Source organism: Centruroides vittatus, unplaced genomic scaffold, assembly GCF_030686945.1.
Source record: "Centruroides vittatus isolate TY-2023 unplaced genomic scaffold, ASM3068694v2 contig_630, whole genome shotgun sequence".
NCBI lineage: Eukaryota > Metazoa > Arthropoda > Arachnida > Scorpiones > Buthidae > Centruroides > Centruroides vittatus.
Window position 1 is genome coordinate 1350802 of NW_027122387.1, and position 14639 is coordinate 1365440.

General features: G+C 28.0%; 1 protein-coding gene across 1 annotated transcript in view; it reads left to right on the top strand.

The window, feature by feature from the left end:
• The window catches only part of LOC136979676 (voltage-dependent calcium channel type A subunit alpha-1-like), a 445853-nt gene that overhangs the window by 254156 nt on the left and 177058 nt on the right, over window positions 1–14639 (top strand). Inside the window, exons 21-23 of the mRNA XM_067275717.1 lie at window positions 4993–5108; window positions 10734–10792; window positions 13350–13443. Coding sequence (XP_067131818.1) covers window positions 4993–5108; window positions 10734–10792; window positions 13350–13443 — 269 coding nt within the window. The remainder of the gene's footprint in view (window positions 1–4992; window positions 5109–10733; window positions 10793–13349; window positions 13444–14639) is intronic.

The window sequence follows — 14639 nt, forward strand, 5'->3', positions numbered from 1 at the left end:
GTTGATAATAATAGTAATAAGCGCAGAGACCAAATGGTTAGGAGTTGAAATTTGGTACACAGGGTATGTTGTGAGAATGTACACTAAGAAGGGATTTTTTGAAGTTTCCTCCATGGGGAAAAGGGACAGGTTTAAATCTTACCCTGAAGAACTTGGCTTCTATTGTACTATTTTAGATGCAGTGTTTAGCATTTTTGACTTTGTTTAATAGGATACACCATGAGAATGCACACTAAGAAGGGATTTTTGGTAATCCCTCCCCATGCGGGAGAGGGAAAGAATGAAAGCTTATCCTAAAGAACTTAGCTTCTACTGTACTATTTTAGATGCAATTTTTTGTTTTTAACTGCATTTTAGTAGGGTACCATATGGGGATGAAAGAAGTGTATTCCTTAACAATGGGAGTGTTAACAATGGAAGTGTTAAGAGAAAGCGGTGTACAAGATTTACAGGCACAGATGTGGTTTTTTTTTTGTGTTTTTGCAGGAAATCGAACATATTTTTAGACCCATCTAAAAATTCTCTAATTAGCTTGGAAACAGGGGGGTCTAATTCTTGCATTCTGTGAAAATGGGTAAGATTGGTTATAGTGTAATAATCTTAATCTTTGCTATCATTACTTTTTGCCTGAACAACACTGGGCTTATCTGCTAGTTAATTTATAAACATAAACAAATGCAATAAACATTTTTAGTTAATATTTCTTTGAATTATTAAAAACTTAACAAGATAAAAACAAATTAAATATAATATAGTTTTAATCTGTAAAAGTTTTTTTTGTATTTATTTGAAATAAATCATTTTTTCATTAAACTTATTACAATTTTGTACATTTCTGGAACTTAGAATACAAAATTTTTTTTAACTTTCTAAAGAGTACTGATTTGATTTACCATAATTTTGTGTGGATAACCCATATTGATATGTAACCTGCAGAGAATTATTAGAATGGAAATAAACCTTTTTATGACCCATATCATTGCATATTCCATGCCTCCAAAATGGGTAATAAAGACATGACACCAGTATTAGGGCATCTATTGAAAGAGATAATTTAGGTAAATGTCAGGTGTTTTAAAAACTATCAGTTAAGGTCGTGTAAAACTAGGGCTATCTTAAGACAAAGATCTAGCATGTTTTTTTTCCACAGGCATGTAAATGAGCATGTTTTCATGGTGATGTATGTATGTTATGAGATGAATCTTTGTGGAAATTTGATGAACAGGGATGGTGATCAATCTGTGCTGTATTTCTGAAAAGAAGTTGAGTGAGTCATATAGAGAAAGTGAATCAAACAGGAAAGCAAACAGAAAGAAAGGTCTCTTATTATAAGAAAGAAGACAGAAGACATCTCAAGAGAAAAATTTTTCATTAAAGATCTAGATGAAGAAGTAAAAGTTCTGAAGAAATCATTATGATAAGATTGGTCTTAGTGAACATGACATTAAGACTTCAGAGAATATAGCAGATTTAATGGACAACTGCTAAATGCTGGTTAATATACTAAGAACACCTAACTCAATAACCTAAACTAGCAAAATTGTCGCTCATTTGTAATGCAAATGTTTTCCTCTATTTTAAATGGACATCTTCAGGCTAAAGATCAAAATAGAACTGCATGTTTTTTACTACCTTTAACTAATGGAAATACACAAGAAATTTTGAATAAGGCAGCCATCAGCTTCAAAGATTATGACACTTTCCCCAATGCTTGGAAAGCATTTCTCCATCCCCTTAAATACTGGCATTTACATGAGTTTTAATGTGGACCGTCTCCACCATCAGTGGGCACCAAAATATACAACCATATCATTCAAAATCATGCTCTTCTATTGTAGATCATTTGACTCATCTCCACCAACCAGTGGACTACAACATGTACAAAATAGACCGTTCAAAAATTGTGCTATTCTGTTTTGATCTTTAGCCTGAGGATACCCATTTAAAATGGATGAAAACATTTGCTTTACAAGTGAGTGATCATTTTGCTGGTTTTTAGGTTATTGAGTTGGGTGTTCTTATTATAACATATTTATCAAGTTATGTCTTATGTTGTATACTGTCTCCTTCACAGTATAATAATAAAGAAAACTTAAAAGTCACAGTGGACGCAATAACCATGGAAGCATGTAAGAAGCTTATTTAGAAATAAATACTGTTTATGAATCCATGATGCTGGTAGTTTTATATTGTTTGCCTTTGTATGTGCACAATAGACAATGGTCAGATGAAAACTCAAAAAAGATATATAAAATCATCTATATTCGAAACTAACTTCTGGTAGCCACCCTGCAGTTTAGAAGGTACCATCTCGAATATTAAAACATTTATTTCTATTAGCAATTTGTTGTAGATTTAATTATAAAATAAGTGAAATAGAAGCTCCTAAATTTCATAAGGCTGCCAAACAATGAAATTTTTAGTTGTGTGGCTTCATATCTGTTTTATTTATCAAATAATAATAGTAGTATTATTATATACAGTTGAACCTGTCTATCTCAAACATGTTTATTTTAAAAACTACTTTATCTAAGAATTTATTTTTTTCCTGCATTTTCAGCCTAAATGCAATATATTTTTTATGTTTAGCTCAAATAAGTTTCTCCCAAAATCTCTATATCTCAAGTTGTAGACCAAAGTGTCAATTGCAAATTTAAAGCTTGGCAACTACATTTTGATAGCATAAATTGTAGTTGAGAAACACCTCTTGCAATACAATACATAGTTGCAATTAATGCTACTTTTCTCTGATTAGCTATAAATTTGGCTTGTGTTTTATTTGTTGAAGAAAGTCAGGCTTCAGAAACTATTGGCAAACTATTTCTGTTAAGGTATGTTGAAAATGTTTTATGTATACCTCATATAGGTATGTACTTGCTATTGTATTAATAAAATATTGTACTGTACCTCCAATCAAACTATTATTGTTTACTGTGTAAGAACCTCTATATCTTGAAACTTGCCTATCTAAAATTTTATTTTTATTTCCATGATTTGAGATAGACAGGTTCAACTGTATTTTATTAATAATAATAATAATAATAATAATAGTAACGATAAATGATAAAATTACAAAAAAGAATTGAATAGAAAAAATGTTAATATCAATGAGTTTCATTGATTTAAGTTCAAAAGTCAATTGCTCAGCTTCTGAATAGAATCTTCTAAATAATTCTCTGAGAGTTACCATCAACTTTTAAAATACAAATCTATGTAGGTGTGTGTTTGTTATAATAATAATTAATGCATGGATTGTGCAGAAAAAATGGATAGAAGGTAACTAAAGATGAGGTGTTCATATATTTGTCTGGAAATTTTGGAAAAATTGTAATGACAGGTGAATGTGTAATAATTAAAGAGTTTTTCATATTTCATATTTTCTAAAGATACTCTTGATACATTTAGACAAAGGAAAAACTTGTAATCACAAACTCGATAAAAAGTTAAAATCTGCAGATAACTTGCATTATTGCATAATCTACACCCACTTTCAAATTTTCCTTTAAACACAGATAACTTGTGGCTAATCCACACAAAATTAGTTATTTCTTCTTATTAAATGTAAAATATAAAATGAAAAATTATTCAATTATAAATGTTTTTCTAAATTGCTTTTGATTTGATAGACAGATCCAGTGATTTCAGATGGTAAGTTATTAGTTATGTTTCAGTTTTGGTTATAATGATAATAATTTAAATATAAATTTTCTTGTTATTACATAACTATATTTTATGTATATTCTCAAAATGAATGAATTCTGTTCAAAAATTATTTTATTATAAATATTCTTTAAAGAATTTATTATAAATAGTTCTATGGTATCATTAGTTTTAATAGAAAATGATGATGATTAACTATCATAGAAGATATTGAACTTATTACTACAGGAAAAACAGTGATTTAATTTTGTTACTTGTTCATGTAGTCTGATCATCTGAATAAGCTCTCTTTCTCTCAACTTTGTTTGTATAAGTAATCATTAACTAGTACTGATTCATTCAAAGCTAGAACTTATTGTAACATTAATTAATCAATATTTACAAATATAAACATCTGAATATAATAGTTATATTAAAACTAAACAAATACCAAATTATTAAAATGTTAATTTAATTATAATATTTACAAAGTTTTATAACTACAAATATAGATATGGAGTTTGATACAGTAACTATAAATTAAGAATTTTAGAGGTATTGGAGATCTTTTGCACTAAAACCAAAGGGGATTGCATTAACAATAAAGAAAGCAAGACCTTGTCATTTATCTGGCAATATCTCATCACCAACCCCTTACAGCAAGGCCATTGTGGGTGTCACAATCACACACAAGCATCTAATTAAAGTTATGCTGCTACAGCATTATATAACACCTAACCCACAACTGCCACAAAACATATTTTTATGAATTATCCATATACTAGCAGAGGTATCTAGTATTGCCAGGGAATTGTATATAGTATCATTTAACTATTAAAATCTAATGGATTGTCTGAAGGAAAATTTAAATGCTGGTGCTGTAGAAATAGATATACCAACAATGAAAGATTCACGGCGGTCTACATTAACTGTATGTACTGACGACTGATGACAAGCGCGATGTGCTGAGAGATGGTAGAGTAGAGAGTGTAGAAGTGGGGTGCCATGTTGCTGGGTACCACGGTTTGTAGAGAACATGGTTGCCTCGTTTATAGTTTTTTTTTTAAATTTTTTAAATTTCTCTCGCAACCCTGGAAATGCTCTCTCACACCCCTGAGGGTGCATGCACTCCAAGTTAAGACCGACCCACTGGTCTAAAGGCATTTTCAATTTAAAAAATCACAGAATAATCTTTTATAGTTCATTTTCAATTATTATTAATTTCAATACTATTATTTTAACTAATCAAGATTATTTAATTGACGGTTCTATTCAAGGGATAAAGAAATCAAGTATCTTATAGCAATTTGGTATAAATTTTATATAATTTTTTATTTTTTTCTATTTTTATAGAGAACTAAAGGAGAATTGCAAAAAGAATTAGCCGATTTACAACCTCCAGAAGTAAATATATGTCCACCTTCTCCACAAAATAATGCTGATGGAAGTAAAACAGGAAATCTTGTTCAGTTAGTACCTAAAAATATGGATTTTATACAAAAAATTATATAAAATTATTGAAATATTTATAATTTAATATTATAGATTACATTATTTTTCAATAAACTAGTATTTGTTTGAAGTCTTTAATTTTTAAATCAAAAATAATTAATATAGCTTAAATCAATACTGAAAATAAAGAAAACAGTACTGACTGCATTAGAACTTGAATAAAACAGCGAGGACCTTTTATCTTTATTATAGGTTGTATCAAGAGTAAATAATTCAAACAGAAGCAAAAGTAAAATAAATAAAACAGAACAATGTTGGAATATTGAATTTTTTTAAATTTCAAATGTTTCAGAACTATAATCATGTAGTGTATGGCAATTGTGGAATATGATATATGGACTGTTTATTTTGAAAGTGGTGTAAGTCCATTTTTGGAAAAAATTGAGAAATCACATAATATACATATAATTTAGTGTGAACTCTTTATTTATAAACAATTCAAACTTATTATTTTAAAATAACCATAAGCTTTGATCAATTAAAAATTCATTGGTAAATGACATTGCATAACCATTGATTATGAAAGTGGTATAAGTCCATTTTCTGCAGTCTAAGCACTTGGGCTTTCCATAAATTACATGTGCATTTTTCTTGAAACTTTTACTCCCTTCTCTTGTCCCAGTTTTTCCAAGTTTTTGTAACTTCTTCCCCTCTTTTGATGTCCAACATAACTTAACCCCCATTAAAACCTTCATCACTTTATGAATGATAGATACCATAAGTAGAAATGAAACATACAAGAAACTTTGAAATATATATAATAAAATGCTTAAACTCTATAAAATTTAATGAAATAAATGGATGTCCACTAATGCTCAACTGTTCTTGTCTGACTTGTCTTAAGGAAAGGGATTAACCCCCTCCCCCCTTCCAGTGGACATCACTTATGGACAGCCCCTTATAACTGAGGAGGAAAACTATGAATTTTACCCATAAATGTACACTTTGATAGAATGGAAAAAAAATCCATGTAATGAACCTAAATGAAAAGTAGTGTCTAATGGTATCTCATAATAACGATAAACTTATCATAAAACAGTTTAACAATAAGTAAATATTTTTAATGTTCAGAATAAACAACACAATTTTATTTCTTGTTATTATATATAAACAAAATCAGAATAAAACACAATGTGTTTCAAGTGAAATTGAGTTTTACATAATAGAAATTTAATGAGTTTTACAGTTCAATAATTTTGAAAGAGGTGTAAGTCCATTAATGGCCCAGAAAAAAATATATTAGTTTAGTTAAATTCACATAGAAGTCTTTATGCAATTAACTTACATATTTCTAAAGTCATAGAAACATTGTCAAACTTAGTACACTTTATTCATATTTTTGAATCAACTAAAATGCAAACGTTTAAATATCTCAAAAGAAGAAAAAATGGACTTACACCACTTTCAAAATAAACGGTCCATATATTGGCAAATGTGGAATATGCTGAGTAATTATTCCACAATTACTCAGCATGTTTAAAGCTTGCAACTTAGGAAGAAAAAAAAAAAAATGCATGCAACCCACCAAAAGGCTATCCAATTCATTTGTGGCCTTATGGCCTGCATCCAGAAAAGTTTGCTCATCAATGATTTAGACTAAAGTAGTCCAAAAAAAGAACACGAAGTAAAAACATTTTTAAAATCAGGCAAAACATTTCCCTACACAGTTGCTGTCTTTGTTTTTTTTTTTTTTTACAGAGATTTTTAAAAGACTGAAGGATTAAACATAAATGTTTGCAGAAATTACACTAAGTGTGAAATTAAACTATCTGATTAAGAGCACTCCACTAGGAAAATTAACATTCACTTTTCCCTACTAACTAAAAACAAACAGGCGTGGAGAGAAGGAATCAGTTTAGCATTGCTAAGTCTGATACTGAACTTTCCTCAGAACAGATCTAGATGTACATTAACCAAAACCTGCACTGATCAAAACCACATTTATCAAGGATCATCTGAAGGACTTGATGAAAGAACAACCGTTTTTACTAAAAACTGGCAATTTTAATTTTAAAATTTGACAATTCATCAGGCTGAAAATATACATAGCAATGAAATTTTTCATATTGTAATAAATGCTTTGAATTTTTCTAAAACTGAAGACTGGATGATGATCACGCAATAAAAATGTATCAACTCTTAATCATCATGAACATTATAAGATTGTAGCAAATTGTCACAGTATTTATGGTCTTCAGCTGGCACAAATTGCTTTGGAGTTTGCAAATTGTTTATATTTTACCACAGGTAATGGGGTTATTATACCTTCTTATGGGAAATGTGATTTTTATACTTTCCAGTTAATTTGACTTTTTTATACAATAATACAATTTCCACAACATTGTATAATTTCTGTTTTGCCCTTGAAAAGCATTGCAAAAAATTACATATCTTTTATGTTATTGTCAAGATTATTAAGATCATTGTTAGAAGAACAATCATATGGACTACAATTGTTCTTCTAACAACTGCATTTTCATTACATTATTTTAGAGAGGACTATGATTGTTTTTTTACCAAACTGACTTTAGTACACTCAAACCTGTTTTTGTGAGATTTTTTATTTGTGCGATTTGTTTTGTGTGATTTTTTTTTTTTTTTTTTGTGTGGTATACCAATTTGATTGAAATTCATATACCGCACAAAAAAAATCGCACAAAACAAATCACACAAATAAAAAATCGCACAAAAACAGGTTTGATTGTATTGCATTCTATATCTTTTACTGTACAAAATGGCAAATTCAGTTTTCAAATGTATAAAAGTGGACTTTCATCATTCTTTCCCCAAACCTTTCATCTGTACTTGGGACATCAGATAAATTTGATTTCAGAATGTTATTTGTCATTATTACATCTAGACTCCAACCAAATGCCAAATTTCATCGGGATAGATATGGCTAAATACTAAATAAATTATATAACCAATTCAGCACTAGAGGGAAGTGTTAGGCACCATCTCTTATTAAATTTAATAATTATAATAATTAATTAATTTAAATAATTTAGAACCACTGGAAGAAAAAATTGGCCTGGAGCAGGACTCAAATCCACAACTCCTGCTTATCGTGCAGATGCGTTGCCAGTTATGCTATCCAGACCTCCAGTCCGATCTCCTCTTCCAGCATATATAAGCTAATGTTATAACCATTGACGGTTATTATAATGCCGGTTGGGGACACATCAAGCGTCTACATCCTATAAACATCTTCCAAGGCACTCAACTGGCCATCACAAACCCCGGCAAGGCATATATATATATATATATATATATAATTACATCGCTAGACCCAATATACTGTAAGCTAGACTCCAACCAGATTCTAGCCTGATGAAATTCGGCATTTGGTTGGAGTGTAGCTTATAGTATATCAGGTCTAGCGATGTTATTTATACATTATCACATTATCATTATCACATCTGTTGTTCAGTTGCTTAAAAAAAATAATAGCTATGATTCTTAAATGAAAATTAATAATTGTCTCAAAATTAGTAATATCAGACATCATTTCAGCAGTTTCAAGATGAAGTTTTAGTCTCAGTATTCTTCTTTTGAAGTTAGAAGTTTCCTTTAAGCTGATTTTTTGATTGAAGTATAAATTTGTTAATAATACATTTCATTAACATTGGTTTAATTAATACAGTTACTAATACTTACTTTTAAAAGATCTCGTGCCATTTTTAAAATATTTTGAAATAATTCACAAAAAATAAAAATTCTTAATGTAAAAGTGGAGATTTTTAAAAAAATCAAATTGCCCAAAGGGAATGTAGCTGTATTTATAATGTGTGGTCAATTTAATAAATTAGTCAATATTTATGAGGCTGTGCAGCCATTTAGTCATTATTCATAATCACTTCGTCCATACCATAAATATTGATTTTACTTCCAAGACATAATTCATCAAGAATTCATACTGGAAGGGAGAAGAGTGAATGCATATTTTATAAAAAGTACTGAATTATCCCCTGAAATGCATTTAGTGTGTTTGTTTCATTGCATTCCGGGGCCAATACTTCTTCTTGTTGCACAATAATAGGCCTGCTGACAACACTGCAAGTGTGTGTCAACTTTTGACGCAGAAATGAATCTCTAACCTCTATCACTCTCCTCGCTCAGTTCTTGCTTATTTCTTCTGGACTATTTTCTATTTTCTAGCTTGAAATTGAAACTTGAAGAACACCAATTTTCAGATGTTTCCACTATTCAAAATGTTATGACCAATGAATGAATTAAAGACAATTGGAAAAAAAGGAATTCTCTGTGGCACTCTGAAAATTGGACAACTTCACTAAAGCCTTCATGTGCCAATAGATCATACTTTGAATTAAAAAAATATATATGTATTATTTTTTTCTCATCTTTTTGATGTTCTATAATACTTGTCCTAAAGTTTATAGATTGTAGAATTTATAACAACTCTGTAGAATCTTTAAAAATTGATATAATATATATTGTAATTGAAGAAACAACAAATTTTGAAAAATTTAACAATATATAATAATTTTTACTATGATTTTCTTTATTTTTTAAACATTTCAATTTGTTCTGGGTTTCCATATATATTAAGAATACTGCATTATTTTATGCATTAGACTTTTGTCAAATTAATATATATGAGACCTTAATTAACTTTTTTAATGATACTAATAAATAATGCAATATGCATTTTTATGTTTAGTCTTTGATATTATCTTTAATAAAAAAAACTTAGTACAGTAGTGAACCGAAAATCGGAATCAATTGGGGACTGGGGTTGTTCAGATTAGGGATTTGTTCCGATTATGGTTTATGTACGAAAAAATATATTAATCTGTCCGATGTTCAAATTTTTCTCCGTTGCGTCGCTTCGTGTTGAATTTTCGTCGATTTTAAGCCTAACGAAAATTTTTATAATAATAATCGAGGCTATCGTATCGTTAAAATTATTTCTGCATTTTGTACAAACAAAATAAATATATTGAAGAATATAAAAACATGAAAATTATACTTTAGAAGTAAATTTAGTATCAAAAACGTTTGATTCAGCACGACACAGTTCGACTGAAAATCGTGCCGATTACCGGCGATTCCAATTACCAGGGTTCCGATTTACGAGTTTCTACTGTATTTCTAATTGAAAGATATAATTTTATATTATATTAAACAATAAATATAAATAATTTCTTAGTATTCTTAATTATAGTTGAGGAAAACATTTATATAATAAACACTTCATTAAATTTTATTACAGAATAATAATATCTGGACTTTTACTTCTTCTAACAATATGAACTGTTTTTTAACATTGTTTATATATATTTGATTAATAACTGATGAATAGTTTAAGAAAATAAACTATTACTATTGGGCAAAATTATATTATGTTAAATTGATATTAGATTTATAAAATATAAATTTATTAGATAATTGTTTAAAATAATGTATTAATAGTTACACTGATTAATACGTTATTTTTATTATTTGTATTGACAAGTTATTATTCATACAAACTTTTTATAATTTGTACACATAATTTATGTGTAATACATTAATAATTAAAGTATGCTATTGCTATTGTTTAAAATTATTTATTTTAATAGAAGTAAAGAAAATCAAAAGAACAATAGTAAATCTGCAGATAATGAAAAGAATGATGAAGGTAAGATTTAGTTTTTTTATATTATATGCTCTGTTTTAATTCAAATTGATTTTATTTTATTTAATATGTAAATTAATGTTAATTGAAAATGTGGCAAAGGACAATATATTAATTGTTGTTTCAAATGCTATTAACTAAAAAGTGATTAACATAAGATTTTTTTATTTAAAAATAACCACAAAACTTCACTTAATCAAATAAACTAATTGTGAATTATTTTAATAGATCTATTATTACATGAATTACTTGAAGCTTATGCTTTTGAATCAACTTGCCTGATGAGTATAAGCTTGAAAGTGGGCAATTTATTATTAGATTTTTCATTTTTCTATTAGTTTTTTCTAGATATAGAAATTTATAGAAATAATTGGTTTCATAGTGTAATATATCAGATATATGAAAAATATTACATTGAAAATCAACTTCTGTTGTTAAAATCAAGATATCAAGAGTTTCAAATTAGTACTTGTATTAATTATTCAGTTACAATAAAATTTAAGATTGCAAATGATAGAGATTTTTTATTTGATTTCATTGCAGAAATTAATCAAAATATTAAAAAAATATTACAAATACTAATTCTAGCAAATTAGCTGCTAGAATATGAAAACATCAGTAATTTATTAGAATTAATATATTACACATAGAATAAGCTAAAACATTATGCATTAGATATTATTTTATTTAATGGTCTAATATCAGTAGTGTATGTAATACTGTTATAAGCAGAATAATAGATTGAAAATTAGGTTTTATGAAAATATATTTTAACTATTCCTGAATAATTAAGTACATTTCCTTTGTAACTTGCAAATGCTTTATGGAATGCTTGTTTAAGGTTTCTTAATATAGTTATAATATAATGTTGATAATGATTTTCTATCTTATCTGTATGTACTTAATATATATTAATATTTTTCTACAGTGTGTTCTAATTACACATATTTAAAAGTGTAAAATGTAAAATTTTTTCCCTTCAGCAATTTTTTTAGATTCAGTATAAAGAATACAGTATATAAGTAAAAAAATACTTTTATTTTTGTGCTGAGTTATTGAATAAAAAAAAAGAATTAATCAAAATTTGATTTGATATAAAGATTTTTTCCAGAAAGTTAAAATTTAGCATTGCTATTATATGTATATTTTTTCTATTTACATTATTCGTTAGTAAAATTTTCTTTTTTGTATCATTGATGAGTAATTATTTTTATTTTTGTAATTTTTAGTAAAAGATTAAAATAGTTTGTTAATAGATAAAATTTGTTATTCTTCAAATGAAAAATTTATTAAAAAATATTTTAATAGAAATTTATAAACTTAAAATTTCATATCGTAAGTGCTATTAGCAGATTTTGGATTTATTTATTTACTTTTGCTTTAGTATTACATAAATTTTTCTTTGGGCTGCAAATTTTGAAAATTGCACCCCAAATTTGTATGAATTGCAACAAAAAGAAGATATATACACAGATGCCAGTGAGAATTTATGTCTGCAATTTTCAAAAATTGCAGACTTATAAATTCTCACTTGCATGTGTCTGTCTGTTCTCCTTTAATCTTGGGAGTGAGATAGATGAAAGTTGAGACCAGATATAGAAAACTCAGTTGCAAGAGGTCCCGATTAAATATATACAAACTTCTGGTTTGAAGCGGAAGTCACATTATTTCAGTTCAAAAGTTTTGTCTGAATGGAGTTAGATAGATGACTGGTATGACTACATTGTTAACATGAAGGGTCGAGTTATAAACTGTATCTGTATCCATATAGCGTGGGTATAAGTTCCGTATTGTATCCGTATGGTCGTACCGTATTCCGTAAGAAAAGTTAGGATTGATCAAACTTTTACGGTTGGGATACGAAGAATTGACCAACTGCGCATATGCTAGGTCACCGTCAGTCGATATACAATCAGAAGTGCCAGAAGCAACCGATGAAACTTTGACAAATTGGTTAAAATGTAATTTTTGCTGGAAAATGCCGCTTCTGAATAATATAAAATTTTAAGATAAGAATTACTTTGGTCATAAAAAAATAGAAAAATAATAAAATGAATAAATAATTATAGTGTTAGATCTGGCAATAACTACCAATACTTTTGTGCATGCTCAGGATGGACTGCTTTGTAAACCATAAAAAAGTTTGTTCCTTTATGGATACAGGAAAGGCCTTATGATAGTTTATAACTATTGCTATAGATATCCAGTGTAGCAAACTTTTACGGATATGGTTACGTTACAGAGTTTATAACTCGACCCGAAATGTATGATATATAGGGACAAGACTACTAAAATAAAGAGTATATATTTTAAATTAAATAAATTAAAAATATGATTAAAAATTGCAGCCCGACATTGTGATTGTCACAATAAATAAAACCTTGTTTCATCTAAATTTAAGTTATTTGTGAAAAGAATCTAAATATTTGTAGTCATTATAAAAATATGTAAAAAGTTTGCAATTTAAATATTTTTATGTGGAGTTCTTAACATTTCCTTTCAAAATGTATAAATTTTTGTGAGTAAATTAAATTAATATTTTAATAATTTAAATTTTTAGAACAAAAAGAGGAAAACAAGGATGACGATGAAATTACAGGACCAAAGCCAATGTTACCATATTCATCAATGTTCGTTTTTACATCAACAAATCCGTGAGTTAATTATTTAATTATTTATAAATCTTAACATTTTGTATTAATTGCAGTATGTGTATATATATCTTATATATAAAATTCTCGTGTCACAATGTTAGTTACCGTACTCCTCCGAAACGGCTTTACCGATTTTTACCAAATTTTATATGCATATTCAGTAGGTCTGAGAATCGGCTACTATCTATTTTTCATACCCCTACACCATTTCCCCTTTCAAAAATATATTTATATATGGATTAAGGCTTTTATGTCCAACAGATGGCGCTAACTTCCGACGACCTAAGTTTGCTTTTCTGTGAGGCATTATGCTTTTCTGTGAGAATGGACTGAAGCAGATCATTTTCTATCTATCTATATAAATAAAATATAACGTTCGTTTGTTCCTACCGATTCCTTTGAAATTTTGACACAACATTGCATTCGAATACGCACGTGTTTTTATATAATATACATGTCGAAATTCCACCCAGTGGAGGGAGATGGACGGGATTAAGGCTTACCGTGAAGAACTCGGCTTCTATTATACTAATTTACGTGCGGTTTTTTGCGTTTTTAATTGCGTTTTAATAGGTTACGTCAACAGAATATACACTAAAAAGGGATTTTTCGATATTCCCCAGCGGGAAAAATGACGGGATTAAGGCTTACTGTGAAGAACTCGGCTTTTATTATACTATTTTAGATGCGTTTTTGATTGCGTTTTAATAGGGTACGTCAAGAGAATGTACACTAAGAAGGGATTTTTTGAAATTCTCCCCACGGGGGAAGTGTTATACATTTATAATAGATACATTTTGAGCCACAACAACGCGTGGCCGGGTCAGCTAGTATATATATATATAACATTATGTTGTAATTTTTAAAATGAAAATTATTGGTTAAACATGATTTCTTATAAAATTCATAAATGTCATTTTACTGAAATAAATTTTAAATTATACAAAATATTCTAAATTTTTTAAAACATTTCTTCTCAGCTTGTTAAAAATCTTCTAATAAAATATTTTTTTTAAATTTTTAATTTTTTCAAAACAAAAAAGTATTGCACAATAAATTTCAATTTTTTAAACCTTAAGAAAATTTCATAATTTTTGCATTTTAATTGATTTAAAACATTTTGTCGTATTAGTTCAAAGCATTTAATTATGTAAGTTGATATATGATTAATTGAATAAGAATGCTTAGTGCAGTGT